This window comes from Thamnophis elegans, chromosome 10, assembly GCF_009769535.1.
Source record: "Thamnophis elegans isolate rThaEle1 chromosome 10, rThaEle1.pri, whole genome shotgun sequence".
NCBI classification, from domain to species: domain Eukaryota; kingdom Metazoa; phylum Chordata; class Lepidosauria; order Squamata; family Colubridae; genus Thamnophis; species Thamnophis elegans.
The window spans coordinates 46,195,876-46,213,653 of NC_045550.1; the positions used below are offsets into that span (position 1 = coordinate 46,195,876).

Genomic DNA, 17,778 nt, shown 5'->3' on the forward strand with positions numbered 1-17,778 from the left:
ACCACATATTTCTAACAAACCGCTATTTAACAATAGGAGAGAGATAACAAGAGTGAGGGAAGGAGAGATTGGCCTGGAAGGCAATGGACATGGTCAATTGAGGTAGTCCTGTCCAGCCATAAAGTTAGAAAAATCTGGGTTTAGGTTTATGTAATTAAACATAATAGTCTTTGAAACTGGAAGGAAAACTAGAGGAGCAGAGACAGGAATTTTATACTTTGTGGTATAAAATTCATGTCTCTGCTCCTCTACTTCAAATTTATTTACCCAGTTTTAATTTTAAAACTTCTCTATTTTTTCAAGGTTTTCATGATAACCTAATGGATTTAATTGAAAGTCATTATGTCAAGCTCTTGATAAAGGTCCTTTAATTTTAAATGACATGGATCTAAACAACTATGATTAAACTTTGAGATTCATGGATTTTTTTAAGAATCAGAACCAGTCCCAGATTCAATTTTAATTTTATTTAGCAATATTAGCTAAATAAAAGCTAATATTTATTTAGCAATATTAGCAAGAGACAATGCTATTTTGATGATGATGATGATGATGATGATGATGATGATGATGATGATGATTTAATTGATTTTCTCACTTGCTGGGTAGAAAAACAATTTTTAGACACTGCATTTTTATTCTATGTGCTCTATTGAAAATCATTCTATTCAATGTGTTGCAGTGAACTGTTAATTAGAGTGCTTTAAAGAAAAACCACAGGATAACATTTGTGATGTCACTAAAAGGAGAACAATTTGCTTCTCTCCATGATACATAAGGAACAACATTTACTCAAAAACTGAAAACAGAAAATGAGAAGAAAATGGTCATATACTGTGCAATTTGCAAGAGTAATAAATCAGTCATTAACAAACCAATATACTCCATCTATTTTCCATAGCCTCTGAGATCAGTTCTAATTTGTTTTTATTTTTGCCATTCTCCTGATTTTTTTCAGGAAATATATGGCAAGCTAATGGTTACATCTGGATTCAGAAGATAACTGATCTTGCAGATAAGAGATCTTGAACTTCAGATACTGTACTGGAAGAGGGCATAATGTCAGTGATCTGAATTATGCTTTTGAAAACATCAAAATTATAGATATGATAAAACAATAAATTGTAAGACAGAAGAAGCACAAAATAGATAACAGATAGCCTAAATGTATCCAAAATTATGAATTTAACCTCTTAAGACAAAAATTATAGCTGCTTCTGATCTACACTGGTTTTTTGCTGATGTCAAATCTAGCATTTCAAAAAACTTTTACAAGGGGAATATTTTTTTATATGTTACTGTTCTGAAAATATTCTGACCTTTCTGGATTAGGAGAGAGTAACAATGGTAATTCATGCACTTGTCAGCTCACGGTTTGATTGCAATTTGTTCTACCTGAAATTACCCTACATTTAGAAGCCATGTAGCTTGCTTGCCTTATAATGGGGGAAGACAGAGTCTATAGTAGAATTATCTGGGTATTGAAGGAATCACACTGGTGGTCAGTTGACTTCTAAATCAACCAGATTTTTGTTTTATGGACTTATGCTCACGTTTTATAGTTCTTTGCTTTTACTGTTGTTGCAAGCTGCTCAGATTTAAGGTGGACACTGATACAAACCTTTTAAATACATAAATTAAATAAATTCTAGGAGTATTTAGGTGACATATATACAATGGTGCATAAATCCTATAGCTTTTATATAAGAAATGTACTACAGTGGAATCAACTTTTAATACTGGACACAGGGGAGGGCAGAGAAATGACAAAAATGAAGTCCTGATTTAATTTCTAATTATTCATACAAAGTTGGCTTATACCAAAGCACAATCAAAGAAGGGATTTTTTTCTAGTCTGTATGCATATTTGTGTTTGGGGGGGGAATTTTGATTCTCATCCTATTCTATAAGTGTTTATTTTCATTTCATTTCAGTGAGACAGCTCTGAAAGCCAATTTTGTCTTTTGGGGAGTGGAGGGATAAATGATAGTTTTGTTTCTTTCTCTCCTGCTTTCTCACTCACTATGTGAATTTGGAGCTTGCTCATTTGAAAAGATTTCTTAATACAATCGGTTTTCCTTCTATGAATAGATGGTTTCAAATATTCAGCCTTGCAGTTTATCTTTAGAATTTATAAATTAAGGAATCCAAACTCAGAAAAAAGAAGAAACCCCAGAAGTGTATTTTTTAAAGTGAAATAATGCAAATTTACACAACCAAAACTATCATAAGCATGTTAAACTATACTCACAGAAAACACTAGTTTGTAAAATATGGTTAAGAAACAACAGTATCCATGTTTCCATAAGATACTAGACTAAAACAAAGTTAAATCTTAAGACATGTCACATAACATACTAAGACAATGAACATGTGTTCACTCACATACACAGGCAAGATTTTGTCAAAGTACTATGTAAGCCACAACTTAATACCTGTTCAACCTCAGCTAAAGAGACAATAGCCTATTCTTCATTTGGAAAGTGAAAAAACATTGCTTGATATTGTCTCTGAATAGATGTAGACAAGATTTAAGAAAATTTCCAAGAGATTACACTATGATCTTTCCATTATAGATAAAAACTGAAAAAAATAGCTTCTAATAGTTGTCGATATTTTACAAGACTTCCAAAATATTTGAACAGGCATGAAATGAGACAAGTAGCTCAAAGGTACTCAAAACATAACTGCATTTGAGTATCATAATGAAAATCAAATAAAGGTCAGCCTTCCCAAGACAATTATTGTCAAATGGATGGCACTAAACCATCACATTTTTAATTTAAATTATGGAACAGTGTCCAAACATATAAACCAAAATAATGTATTCTGAACCTGGGGCTGGAATGGGTGAGGGAATAATACAGTTTTTAAAATGAGTGTTTTAGTGTGTTCCCATTTTAAAAAATTGTTGATATAACACAGGGATCAGAAACCTTAAACACTCAGAGCCACAAAGGTCCTAACTGGAAGCCCCCATTCAATTCTAGAGCCGACTGGAAATCCAGTTTCCCCACCATAGAGTCTCCTCCTAGTGCGGTGTCCTTTTTCCTCTACTTGCCCTAACTAAAAGCTCTATCAATTGTGGATCTGACCATAAAACCTACCCCTTGCCATAGAGTCTCCTCCTGGTGTGCCCTGCTTCCCCCCTAACCAGAAGCTCCTCTCAAACTTGTGGTGCTGACTGGCAACAGGGAGCCACAGCAGAGGGATGAAATCACCACATGCAGCTCCAGAGCTGTGGGTTGCTGACCCCTGATATAATACATGTTAAAGAAATGGAAACTGGAAAAAAATGCACTATTTGGGGTAATCTTGTTCGGTTTGTTCTATTCTGCCACTCTAGCTATTTTTGCAATGTACACTTTACAAAAGGTGTATCCAATCTGTGGCCCTAAACCACATCCCTGGATAGCTAGTAATGCAACCATACAAAATTTATAGAAAGCAAAGGAAGTTTATTATTTATACACATTAATTGTATTATATATTTTATATGTGGCCATAGGCAATTTATTTTCTGTCAATGTGGCCCAGACAATTCAAAAGATTGGACACCCATGGTCTACAACCTATCTTGTGCATCATTATTGCTTGCTTTAAAGACTATTTTCTGGGGAAGTTTTCCCCACAGCAGGAAAGTACTTTTAAAAAGTGTATTTCTAAATTTTGGAGCATAGAATTAGAGCCAGGATTGAGTGGTGCATGTGGTTAAGTCAAATATTAAAATCGATTTAATTTAAGCTAGAAATTAATTAAAAAGAAAGTTCCAGCCACTTGGACTATGGGCTGAAAACTTATAAAATGCATGCTCTTGGATCAAAATGAATTTGGATTAAGTATCAGGTGTAAGCTAACATTTCTAGGCATTGGTCCAAATATTTACTTTTAAACATGAGGGATTGAAGTGAAGATCAACTCTACAAATGCCACTTTATCCATGCCAGCATTTTGTCTGTGAGCTTTGTTTCTGGTGCCTCTGCTACGTAATATTGACAGACAAACAACCAAATCTTGCTCAGATGAGACCAAGCTTCACTAATATATCCATTAATATATCCACCCACCCTGGCACCCAGAAAGGTTTTTCCAATGAGTAGCTAAGTTTGCTGATCTAGTATGCCAATCTGTCTGGCCATCAAGTAAACCAAAGAATGAGAAGTAGCAAAGCCACAGTCTTAGGGTAACGTAACTTCTCTACAGGTTCTTACCTGTCTACAGTTCCTCATTAGAATACATGGAAGCTAATTTACTGACATTTCCTTATCCAAACTATTTACTGTCTGTCTTAAAATAGGTACAAAGGAAATATCCTTTTAAAAATCATTAGAGTAAAAGTATTCAGTCCAAACTCAACAGAGGTGAGTAAAAGATCTACAATTCCTGGTATTTTTATATTATTATCCTTTAAAAAAAAGAAGCAGCTGCAGATGTTTTTGTGTTTCCCTTTATAGTCTGAAGTTATTTATTTATTTTCAAAATCAGGTGCAGGCGTTTGAAGCTGCTTAAATTAAATATGTGCCCTATTAAGCCACACATTAAAATTGAATCCTGTCTTCTTTGAATTATACTTATATTTGAATGATCAGTAATAATTCATATATTATTACTGGAACTCTCCCGATTTGCATCTTAACTGCCAAAATAAATTACTGACCTATCCTATCTGCAACATACTGTAACTAAATTAAAGTATCTTTGATTTAGGTTGACTCAACCTTTAATCCTTCCGAGTTGGGTAAAATGAGGATCCAAAATGTTGGGGGCAATATGCTGACTCTCTGCTTAGAGAGGGCTGCAACGCACTGTAAAGTGGCATATAGTTCTAAGTGCTACTGCTATTACTATTTTCCAGTGAAATACATTGGAATCCATTTTACTATGCTGAATATATTGCCTTAACCAATTGATAATTTAGAACATGGCTCAGTTTTTTACAAACCTGAGTAGCAAAATGATTTATCACTTAGAAAGCTTAGACCCTGAAATTTTTAGCACTTGTTACACTTACAAAGAAACCAGCATGCACAACTTTTTGCTGCCAACCACACCTTTCTTTTGAATGATATACTCCCCAAAGTAGACAGGACCGAAGAAGGAGACAGAAGAAGTGAGCAAGTCAAGGACAATAACTAAATGTGATTTGTTTACATTTGAGCTGTATGAAATTAAGTAAATACAATTGTTATGATTGCTCCCCATACACTTAATTATCTTCTCCCTTTGTATCATTTTAAAAATTATACTTTACTGGAAAGTTTTGAAAGTTCTCTGGAATAACATTCAAAGGTTGAAAGAGGCTTCAAGTTATGAACCTTGGACATAAAAGATTTCAGTACTAAATTACACACTACCTGTCGAGGGGTCCTTTCCGACTTACTTCTGCACCACTCCCAGTCAGAGAGTTCTGGTTTCCGGCCCTCCTCATGAGACAACCTTCTTTCTGGTCCTTCAAAAAAAGTTCCTTTTTCAATATTCCTGATCTCTTCTTTCTTATATGACATTTTATCAGGCATTAGGCAGTCTATGAATTTATCCCTGCTTAAGTCTTTCCTGGTGTCTGTGCTGTCAACATTTTTGCAACCAGCAATATTTTTATACATGGAGCTGTCCACCACAGAAATGGTGCTGATCTCCAGTTTGCTGCTTTCTTTTTGAGTTCCTTTTGTGTTCTCACAATCGCAGTTGAGCAAGCTGTGGTAGGATATTGAATTGCTACCATCACTGTGGTGATTGTCATGGGATATCTTATAGATTCCATAACCTTGTTGAAAGGACAAATTGAATTCAAAACCTCTTCTTTTGGCTAAAGAAAAAAAGAAAGCAAAGCATTGCATTAAAACAACTAGAAGCCGGCAGGACAGTTAATAGTATTTTTTTTAAAAAAGTACACCATATTTTAATAATTGGGTGTCAGTAAATTTTATCAAAACATATATTTTAAATCAATGTTTCAAACATTAAATGACAAAATAGGAAACAGCTGAAGCCAAAGTGTGTTTGCACAACATTCTTTACTGGGGCAGGGAGTAGGTCAGTATATTGTATAAATACGACAATCCAATTAGCCCCAGACAGTAGAGGATATTTGTTTTAGCTGTAAACATACTATGGTTCATCACTGTAAAAACTGGAACAAAGGTTAACAAAAGGTTTACCTTATTTTTCGTTGCTGGCAAGGAGATCAAAGTTCTAAAGTGATTGCTCTAAGGACCTCTTGTCTTACTTTCTCTTTGCTTTTTATTTGCAGCTCATAGAGGGATTAAATAGAGGAAGTCATAGGCTGGGATGAGTGAGCCTTCCCCAACTCTCCTCTGACAGAAATGTTGACCAGGCCAACAGATGTATTTTAATGCTTTAAAAAAAAAGCAGCAGGAAATAATTATCTCCCAGACAGTGTGGCAATTGGGCAGCCATCCCAAAAAAAATCTGTCCTTCATTTGATCATGTGCAGTAGATGGACAAAGGGAAATCAGTCATACAGTCATTATGAGTGTGTTTAAAATTGTACTAAATGTAATAAAGGTATTTTGTACTATATATGTATATAACATTTGGAATGTGAAATAAATTTTTTTTAGAACAAGAGCATAGTTATTTCCCAGCTATTAGAAAACAGTTTTTTATGTTGGTTCTATTAGGAATTGTACACTTTATGAAAGTATGTTAAATTTACCCTGGAAGTAAATTAAATGACCTTATTGTAACAGAAATAATATAAAAATAAATTCTAATTTGACTTGGAGCTAGCATTAATAATATCCTGAAAAGTGTCCTGAAAAAGAAAATATTGCTATACAGTTGTACAATATACACTACAATATAGTAATATACTATTAGTATACTTTTGCTAAAATATATTATATAATTTCCTATTCTATTCTATTGTCTGCTCTGCTCTGCTGTCCTGTCCTATCCTATCCCATCCCATCCCATCCCATCCCATCCCATCCCATCCCATCCCATCCCATCCTATCCTATCCTATCCTATCCTATCCTATCCTATCCTATAGTTTTACAATTTTCTGCATATTTTGTTGGTTTAATTATTCAGCCTTCAACTTTTTTCAGGGCTTGGATATAATTTTATTTCAGCGTCACAAGTCCAATAGAGACCTCCACAAACAAAGCCTATAATATTCTAATGAATCTCAGATCCAAAGTGAATCACATTGACCTCAATGAGATTTACTTTTTGGTAACTTAATATAGCATCGCAATACAGTAAATTAACTTCTCCCACTGATGTAAACTTATATTGTTGGCTGTTTAAAACAATGAACTCTGAAAATATTCTGATAAAATTCAGACTATATAAATTAGTCATAAAAAGTCACCTTGAGTTAAAAGGGAATTACATATAAGTAAGTAATGGGATTTTTATTTTTTAATGTCTTGAGAGTAATAGAAGTAGGAACAGAGATTTCTGAAGTGACCACTCTTGCTGGTAGAGATAGATGGTAAAGTTAAGAGTAATATTCAAAGCAGTGAGGCAAGCATAAAGAAAGCTAGCCTGCGTAAGAAAAGAAAATCCAAAATTAAATCTAGAAAAAGGCAATAGCAAACCACTTTGTACTTTTATCAAGAAAATAGTATAGGCATTGTTAAACCATTGTGAGACTTCTAGTATGGGAAATACTTCTCTTGTTACTGAGGAAGAACTGGGGAACTTTCATAGGCAAATAAGGAGGTAAAGATAAGGCATGACCAAATGAGTAAGAAAGTCTAGATATCAATGGTGCCAATACTGAGAAGAAGATTTTCTCATTTTTCAAAAACACATAACGTTATAACATGGGATGGCATGAAACGAATGTAACTTTTTTAAAAAGTGGAAATGAAGTCTATTAAACTGAAATTTTAAGAATATTTAAACATAGGTGGTCTGGAATGAGTTACTTCAAATCATACTATATTATTATGGAATTGGACAATACAGTATAAAGAAATTGAGTAACAATAATACTAAAAACAAGCACGTCTAAGCATGTGCCTAGTTATGACTCAATAAATGGTAGGGTCATATCTATAAGAATTGGAGTATAGCCAACAACTGTATAGTCAAGTGTTTGTCCCCACTACAAAATGGAAGATGTTGGGAAATCGAAAAATAACTGAAGTAATACTATAAAGGGTGATTGCCATGCAAACATTGGAGAAATGGAGGAACTAAAAACCATAAGAAGATTTGAAAAAATGCAATAATGGAGAGGAAGTGTTAATAAATAAACACATGAAAAAATATTTATTGCTAACTATTTTTAAAGCAACATAAATGCATATTAAACAGTATATAGTATATGGGCATTACTGGATGTACTATAGCAGAATCAAACAAACAATTTGAAAAAGGAGATGGAAAAATGTAATCCAATGCAATCCAGGCAGTCAAGCAGTTTCAGAAAGAAATTGAGGAAGATACTATAAATATTTGGGAAAATAAAAATAGAAGTGTTAAAAGAAAGAATTCACAAGAAAGCATAGGGAAATGATATTTAGATAGGAATACTTAGAACTATGTAATCACAAAAGAGATATATAGTTGAATCAAATGAGGTTGAAGGCATATGAAAACAAATTGAATTATACAATTATAGAAAGCATTTTCAGAATATGTTCAGGAACCACTCAGTTATGATAGAAAGCAAACTAGGTACCACATAAGAAAACAGTGGAGCAAGTTAATACATATTTGCACTGATTAAAGTTGCAGGAGAAGAAGCAGTCACTATGCTAACAGTTCTCTGTCAATAAATATAGAACAAGATTTTATAGCCTAAAGATTATAAAATATTGTGAATATACCCATATTGACATAGTTGATTAGGTCCTTATGCAAGCAAAGTTCAACTTCAAATTTTACAAAGATGTTTACACAGATTTCTACAAACAAGAGAAATCAGATTATTTTCTTTGACTCTGATGATTCTTCTGACAAACTTTTACAATAAACTGGAAGTTGTTGCAGAAACCAAATTTAGAGAAAAATAATGAATAGGGAAAAAATGAGACAAGGATATCTCTTGTTCCCATGCATGTCTAACAGAGATTTAGTGTCTTAAATAGTAAATGAATGGAAAATGATTCTAGATAAGAATTTAAGATGTGAAAACATTGTCAGCAGAGAGTGAGGCAGTTTTCACAATGAAAATATGCATTGTGAAAAAATCTGGGTTAATGTTATTATTAATGGTAAAGGATTTGAAGTGATAATTTTGTTTCCTTGGGCTCAAGGATAGATAGACAAGGTCAGTGTGCCGTAGAATAAAAAGCAGATTAATCCTAATGAGGAAGGCACTGATAGTGTCATGAAAGGATAGTTCTATGACAACAAAGATCAGAACAATTACAATTATAATCTTTCCACTGGCAATATATCGCCGTGAAAGCTGCTATTGAAAAGAGAGAGAAAGAAGATAATTGCCATCAAATTACAGACCTGAAAATTATTACTAAGAGAATCATGGATTTAAAGAAGAACTCATCAATCCTTGCTGTCCCAAAATGAATTAGAAATACAATTTTATGTTTGGAGATATATTTAGTTTCTGTGGAGGCTAGAGCTTGGCTTTTACTTGTCAACTTTTGACTAAAATTAATTTTCTTCCCTATAAGTCTGGCCCATTTAGCCTTTAGGGACTGCTTTAAATCAATGTGGCTTAAGAAAGCTACTGATAAAATCCATTTATTGAGTTTTTCAATTCAGAGTCTCTGCTCCTTAGGCTTTGAAAATGCCAGATGTGCTCTCAAGCCTCAAATATTGTTATTAAGAGTAATCTACTGTTAAATTCACAGTCTAAGCCTGGTGATAACATAATAATTCAAGATCTAACAAATGACCTAAGAATTTTTAAAGGTAGTGCCTAAATATATAGGCAGTTCTAAGCAAGGTGGGGTGTTTTTTTTTGGGGGGGGGGGTTAGGGGAAACTATGGTGTTCAGGTCCAATAAATTAAATAATTTTTTAAAAATTCCAAATATTGAATGAGTCCTTTGGGTATTGCTCTGAGGGCTCCAATCAAGATTGGGATAAATACAGATTTATTTTTTTCATAAGTATACAGTATTGTGGTTTGACATAGTCAGCCAGCTGTTCAGATTCTTGTTATTTAAATTTATTGTCTACCCAATTCTAGGGAACACAGCACTTCAGTTTCCCAAACTGTGAGGTGTTCCTTCCATGGGGAAATATGAAGAATCTTTCAGTTACATTGTTATAATAAACCTATATTTTCCATCATTTCAGTGTATTATTTTCATTATTCATTTATGTTTGTTTTGGTCTTTGGATTTTTAGGGGAGATGTGTACATTAAAATAAAGAAAGGTATGGTGACAAAGAGTTTAGGAACCCTTGATCAAAACTAGGTTCTAATGTCTAGTCCTAAAACCTGTGAGATTGCACCAGCCTACTATTTACCATCTATTGTAATATCAATATATTATAGGTCTTTTACCTTAACTGGGCTAGATGCACAGCCTTCATTAGTCATCTTTGGACAGTCAAAGAATACTCCAGTGCATCACCACCTACTGTAGACCCATGCAGAGATGGTTCATTACAGCCATAAGTTCCTCTATTGTTCCCATAATAGGGACTCTAGCATGACTCAAACACTTCATCCTAAAGACATTTGGGGACAGAGAGCACAACTTTTATTTATTGGTTCTCTTATCTGAGAGTAACCCAACTCATATCCTTCCAGGTTGCTCATTCCTACATGTACTAATCATAGTACCTGTAGTTGAAGATCCTGACTTATTAACTTTCTGATATTTTATGATAGTTTATTCTATAATTATTGCACTTTTATCCCTATACTATTAAATTCTGTGTTTTATTCTTATTTCTTGTTATATATCTTATATCTATATAGACTTATCAATCAATATATATGTATATTTATATTCGCTTATTTTTAAGACTTTAATTTATTGCTTTCCTTATGATTGTAATAAGGTTATTTGATTTGAATCCTGGGTCTAGGAAAGTCTGATTCCTCCCTTGAGGAACAGCAAACAAAAACTCATATACTTTGGGCATGTGATATAAGATGGACTAGATCTGTGTTGTCTATGTTTAGAAGTGGGAGAACTAAAAAAAATGGGAAGACAACTGATAAAGTAGATAGAATGAATCAAAGAAATTATAGGTTTTTTGGGAGAAGAACTTCAAGGTGTTGAACATTTGTACATGCAGTTGTCAGGAATCAGGTTGACTTACTAGTGCCTAACTAACATATTAATCATCTAATTGAATGTCTGCAATTTAAGTCTATTTTTTTCAATTTTGTTTGTTTGCTTGATGTGCAATTGGCTTGGAATTCAACATCTGCTACTTTTTTTTGTCTGACTTTAATTCTTCATATTTGTTTTATGTAGTAATTCTGGAAGAACAGTGAACATAAAATCCATCTCTTCAAAATCAACTGTGGCTCAATCACCATCTTTGTTTGAGTCCCAGATTTAGATTGAATAGTATTATCTACATCATTTTTTAACATTTATGTTAAACAGGAACCTATGCAATTATTACTAATACCAGTATTAGTTTATTTTCCTGCTCTACACAAAAGAAGGAAGTAATATCTCAGTTCTGCAACAGCTTGATCCAGAAAGTTTTCTGCTCTGAAACACATAAATCCGGTTCAATCCAGCTTCTTAAAATATTAAATAATAAGTTTGGTGTAGTGTTTAAGGCATCAGGCAAGAAATCAGGAGACTATGATTTCTAATCCACAGTAGGTACAAAGTCAACTGGTGATCACAAACCAGTTTCTCTCAGCTATGGGAAGCCAGCCAGTGGCAAATCACTCCCAAAATACTAAGAAAAATGCAGGGACGTCTTCAACACTGACTTGAAAACACACACACACACATACACACACACTAATATTTAAGGACTTCAACAGGGAAGACAGTAAGCGTCTTAAGTGTCAGCCTCTAACATTATTTGTATTCATAAGAATGTTTCTAAGTTCAAATAGCTCATACACAGTAGGTGTTCTTAAAAAAATCAAAATGACAAGGAGCTGCAACAAATACTCTAAAGCTGTATCCACCTGCCCAGAAAAAGGAAAGGCTAATTAAATTGGGAATTGTAGGGTGCTCCAAATAAATTGAAGGGAATGAATGTTTGACGTCTCGCTATCTTGTATATAACTATCATAACAGTCATCTTGTGGGAGCTCTCACTGTATGTTCTCAGAATTCCAAGCCTGTCATCTCTGCAAATAAGTTGATTAATTACAGGTAGTCCTTGACTGGCAACAGTTCATTTAGCAACTGTTCAAAGTTACAGTGGCGTTGAAAAAAGCGACTTATCACCATTTTTCACACTTATGACCATTGCAGCATCCCCATGGTTAAGTGATCAAAATTCAGACTCTTGGCAACCAACCTATTATGGTTGCAGTGTCTCAGGGTCATGTGATCATTTTTGGTAACCTTCTGGCAAGTAAAGTCAATGGGGAAGCCACACTCACTTAACCACCATGTTACTAACTTAACAAGTGCAGGGATTCACTTACTGTTGCAAGAAAGATCGTAAAATGGAGCAAACAAATATCTCACCGAGCAACAGAAGTTTTGGGCTTAATTGTAGTTGTATGTCTTGGATTACCTGTAACATTGATTCTGGAATACAGGCTTAATGGTAGCGATCCTAGTGTCTCCAGATGTTTCAAGCAACAGTCCTCACAATCTCCTCTCATTGGCTCCCTTAACTGCATCTGATTGGAATTAGATTTCTAAACTTCTAAAGAGCACCAGGTTTCCTATTCCAATTGCCACTTTTTATTCCTATCCTTTGTAACAGAATATGTTAGAAATAAAAGCGAGCTGTAGTTGCCACCAAAAGTAGCCATAAAAATAAAAGATTTTAAAGTAGAGGGATATTGTTTTTAGATACTATGATTGTATGTTTAACTATTTAGTTCTGCCTGGGGCCATAAAGATGGGTAAATATTTTATTTTGGGGCGGAGGGGAGGAATAACCTTTAGCATTAACAAAACGAGAGAAAAAGTTTACCTTTAAATTGTTAGATAATTGTTGGATCACCATCTGCTATAAATATCTTTCTGCAAATATTTGATCAATGCCAGAAATATGCAGAAGGTGTACACATTGTTTCTTAACATAAAGCAAACACGGAAGAAGGCTGTAGAACAGGGATGTCAAATGCGATTTCATTGAGGGCCGCATCAGGGTTGCATTTGACCTCAAGGGGCTGGGGTGGCACGGTCAGGGTGGGTGTGACCAGTGCGATATCAGAGGCACCTGTGGTGGCCCGAGCACTCTGCCAGCTAAAACGGGCTCCTGAGCTCCATTTTCACTGGCAGAGGCATGTGGGACGGTCCTTTGCTATTTCTGGTTCATCTCTGTGGGCTAGATCTAAGCACCCTGAGGACTGGATCTGGCCCATGGGCCTTGAGTTTGGCACTGTTGCTCTAGAAGATTCAGAGGATGCACCTTTTTGGACAGAAAAGATCCATTTTGCTTTGGGAATGAATTGTGAATAAAATTGTACTTCACAACCACTGAAATGTACTGTATATGGGTTGCCTTAATGGGCAGTTTTAAACTTTGGCTGTTAATGAGACATGGAAAATTAAAACAATACACCATGTGAACTGCCATTAACTTTGATGAAAGAAGAGTGTAAAACCGTAGCAATTCTCTTCCACCACTATTTGGTCTTATTTTATGTAACAGAAGTTGAACTTTTGTCAGTCATATTGATGTTCCAATACCACAAAGGAGTCTGCATTTTAAAATAAGTCAACTCAGGCCCAAAGAAAGTGTTTGAATGAAAAATGTTAAAACGATATAAAACTATAGGTTTTACATCCCCTTGGATCTGCAGTATATAACAGTAGAACTTGATAATGTCTCTTTGGAAGAAGCAGTATAACCTCTTTCCCCATCCTTCCTCCTTACCTTTGTTTTCCTCTGATGACACTGAATAGATGCTCTTTCTACAATTGATAATGCAACCACAAGGCAGGTGACTCCAGTGCTCTGACAAGACAAACATCGGAGTGACAGTGACAGCTAGCAAAGTTAGCAGGAAGCTGAATATCTCAAAGGAAAGATTGTGAAACTCAACAGTGTATTGAACAACCATTTGTATCTGAAAGAGAGAGGTATTCCAGAGAAATTAAGCAACAGACAGCTGGCTTCTACAAAAGCAATCACATATTATGATCCCTCTCTTAAATATGTGCTTCATAGGCTTCCCCAGAGTTGAATATTGGCATCTTAGAAAACAAAGACATGATCCAGACAGGTGTACAGGACTCTTCTAAACCTGCTACTTACAAATAAATGCCACTGAGTTTGGTAGAGCTGACTATTACTTAGCATGGCAATGTATGTCTGCCATATGTTGCAATCCTATGGAAATAGTACAAGTGATGCTATTCCTCCCAACAACCTCATTTACTTGGGGATCATCTTCTACAATCCACATAATATGGCAGGCAAAACCAAAGCCAAAAGTAGCCAAAACCAAAATTGCACACGCTGTATCATTACGTTCACCAAACATATTTATGAGCACACTTATCTCTGCTCTGCTCTGCTCATGGTAAGGCTAAGACCCAGATTTGGATGGCTCATAGTCCATTAAGTCCTGGGCATGACCTAATGTTCTTTGTTAGACTCATCCAGTAGCGTATACAGATATTTTGCTGAGGATATATTTACAGGGCCATTGCAAAATAATGGACGTAACAACAAGCAGTCTGTGCTGCCTATCAAAAGACATCCAAAGCCATTTGCTCTCTATTATACAGCAGATAAACATTCCTGTTCTCCTGGAATTTGTCTCAACTGAGCTTCCGCATGTCTTTGAATTTTGACAGATGTCGAAAAGGAACTGTTCTAACACAAGTCCCATCTGTGCCTCTCAGAAATGCCAGTTGATTCAAGTGAAACAATAAATATTGATGCCTGTTCTATAGCAGAGAAGTAGCTTCAACACTGAGCTATTAATAAAGAGCCATTTGAGTTATTGCAAGGAGGTGGAAAGGTACCCTTGAGAAGATCACGTTGATAGATGATTTGCACAGTGCTTTCATTATGCAGAGCTTCATAAATAAAGAAGCAAGTCCTTGCCCCATGGATCTTACAATTTTAATCTCATAAGTAAGGGCAAAGGGAGGATTGCTAGGGGAGGTTACAAGGGAAGAATGTGAGTGAATGCAGCTCTTACTACTGGATTGGCAACTATGCATTGCTTCTGAAATAAATTCTTATGTGTCTAATAGGGCTTATTTCCAGGGAAGAGTACACAACAATACACACACAAGCCTTAGACCAAACTGATGTAAAAATTAAAGTTCATCAGTGAATGTAAGATTGGAAAAGGGCTCGGAAGGAACAACAGATTTCAAAATATTCTCCCTAAGTGCTGGCAAAAATGGGATTCACAAATGCAATAGGGCACTGAATGTGGTGTAAGAGATACATGACAAAAACAAAACAAACACATGTAAATGAATTGCTCTATCTGCAATCTATTGTCACAAACTTCAAGGCAGTAATTCTTATTTTTTTTTAAACAAGGAAATAGAAAATAATGAAATTCTTCTAGTCATTTAGTCATACTTCTGAATTACATGGCTACAGGCAATTCACCACGAAAAGGTGTGCCTTGCAGCTAATAAACAAAGCAAGGAATATTTGGAAGATGCCAAAAAAGACAACCTAATGCCCAACTGAACTGCATGAAGCATAAGAACTTGGTTTATTCCACCTAGTTTTCCACCCTTGGAATCATTCAACAAGATGTATTTGTAGAAAACTTATGCTAGCATAAAACTAGAATTGTAAAGTAGTTGTCTGGAATCTTTCTTGCATTTGACTATTACAAACCATTTGGCAAAACAAATCTCAATCATCTGAAAAGTAATTAAAATCTTACTCATTTCCTTAAGAAAACATCAATATATGTGCATTTTGAATTCCTGAACGTTAAATAAACCAGTATTAGAAATATACAGTACATTCAGTTGAAACTACAGTAATGTACCCAACTGTTTGACTAGACAAGGAATACTTTAAGCAGTAGCCAAACTGAATAAAGAAATACAAAGCAAGTGACACAGTAACTCATTAAAAAAAATCTTGATTAACCAATGTTTTAAACACAAGATGCAAGTTTTCAAATTGGACACAAGCTGTAGCTTAATTTACTCTGTTCTGCTGCTCCCCACTTCCAAATATCACCAAATATCACTTAACAAAGCCTTTAGAGATAAGGAAAAGAAATTTGGACAAGTTTTTTTTTACCATCATTGGGAGCCAAAGAATGACTTTGGTCAGAGCAAGAATTAGCGAGAAACGTTTCTGAGCAAATTCCACAGTGGTGTTCCGGTTGTTAGGTGGCACATTTCGTGTGCCGTAGTGATCCAAGTGACAGTGGTCAGCTGGACTTTGTCTGATAACTGGGTCAGAGTTCTGACAGTGCTTCTGGGTTTTATTCATAGTGTCTTCTATAGGAAGAGAAGATGTGTGACTTTCAAATGGAAGTACCCCAGAAGAAAAATGGCCACCAGTGATTTGATGATAATCATCATAAAAATGCTGTTGCTCATCTGAACACAGCAATTGATAAATAAGAGGAATGGAGAGTATAATTAGGAGACAGAAACACAATGAATAGATTATAAAGAGAAACAGGATATACGAACTGGAACAGTCAGCAAAACATCCCCAGGAGGTGGGAACATAGGTGCCCCAGCCACATAAAGGCAAAATACAAATCAGCAGGCAGACAATCCAGATGGTAAGAACAGCCCATATTATGCTCACTGGCCTCTTGGTGGCCCCTTGGCTCTCTCCCATTTTATTGAGGCTGTAGAAGTTATAGGAAACTACAAGGGACCCCATCAAGTTGCTGGAGAAGCCCTGAAATAAGTACAGTAGCGCTGAAGTGTTACACGCAGTCTGGGGAAGCATCTCATTCAACCAAGGCTTGAGCATAAAAATTGTTGCTGGTACCACACTAATCAGATCATCCACACTTAGAGAAGTTGCAAGCATGGAAACTGTACTTTTGTTCTGCATTCTCAGCAGGGAAACTAATGAATAGATGCTACCCAGCAGGGTTAGGAATGTGATGACAAAAGTCAAGCAAAAAATAAAAAGATTCAAAGATTTTTGGTCTTTGGGTATATCCATCATTCCCTGGTTTGGGAAGCTTGTCCCATTTAATGAATCATTAATATGGGTGACTGACATTGTCGCCAGGATGGTTGGGATAGCTGGGGTTGATGTTACTTTACCTTCTCACAGATTCTTTGAGTTCTCGTCCGATGAAAACATTGTTAGCTCCACAGTAGATTCCTCATCTTCTCTACCAAGTTTATTCTTGGACTATACAGATTTTTTCCCCTTTTTGAATGCCTGCTTAGGATGCTCCCAAGTAGCTCACACTGTTAAAAGAAGCATTAATGTTAAGTCCCAAGGAGCAAAAAATTCCAGCCAAGAAAATAAAGCACAATAATTTTTCCTTTCCTCAGTTCTTTGTCAGCCGTTTATAATCCTCAGAAGCGGTAAAGTTTAGCCTTAAAGTAAAAAGCCGATGTCAAAAACGTGCCCGTAAGAGAAAGCAAGCAGAATATCAGTCTCACACTGCCGGCTTAGGAGAAACTATAGCAGAGGGGAGGGAGGGAAATAACCACCAGAAGCTCTTTGGTTCAGTCTGCACAATTCATAGCTGCAGGAGGGAGGAGTCAGATATAAGCAGGATAGCAGAAGAGAGTACAAGAAGAAT

General features: G+C 35.4%; 1 protein-coding gene across 1 annotated transcript in view; it reads right to left on the reverse strand.

Annotated features, from left to right (window-relative positions):
• GPR149 (G protein-coupled receptor 149) overlaps positions 1 to 17,243 on the reverse strand; it is a 37,966-nt gene extending 20,723 nt beyond the window's left edge. Inside the window, exons 1-3 of the mRNA XM_032224959.1 lie at positions 16,293 to 17,243; positions 13,938 to 14,130; positions 5,355 to 5,806 (exon numbers count right to left, since the gene is read on the reverse strand). Coding sequence (XP_032080850.1) covers positions 5,355 to 5,806; positions 13,938 to 14,130; positions 16,293 to 17,243 — 1,596 coding nt within the window. The remainder of the gene's footprint in view (positions 1 to 5,354; positions 5,807 to 13,937; positions 14,131 to 16,292) is intronic.
• Between the last annotated feature and the right edge of the window lie 535 nt (positions 17,244 to 17,778).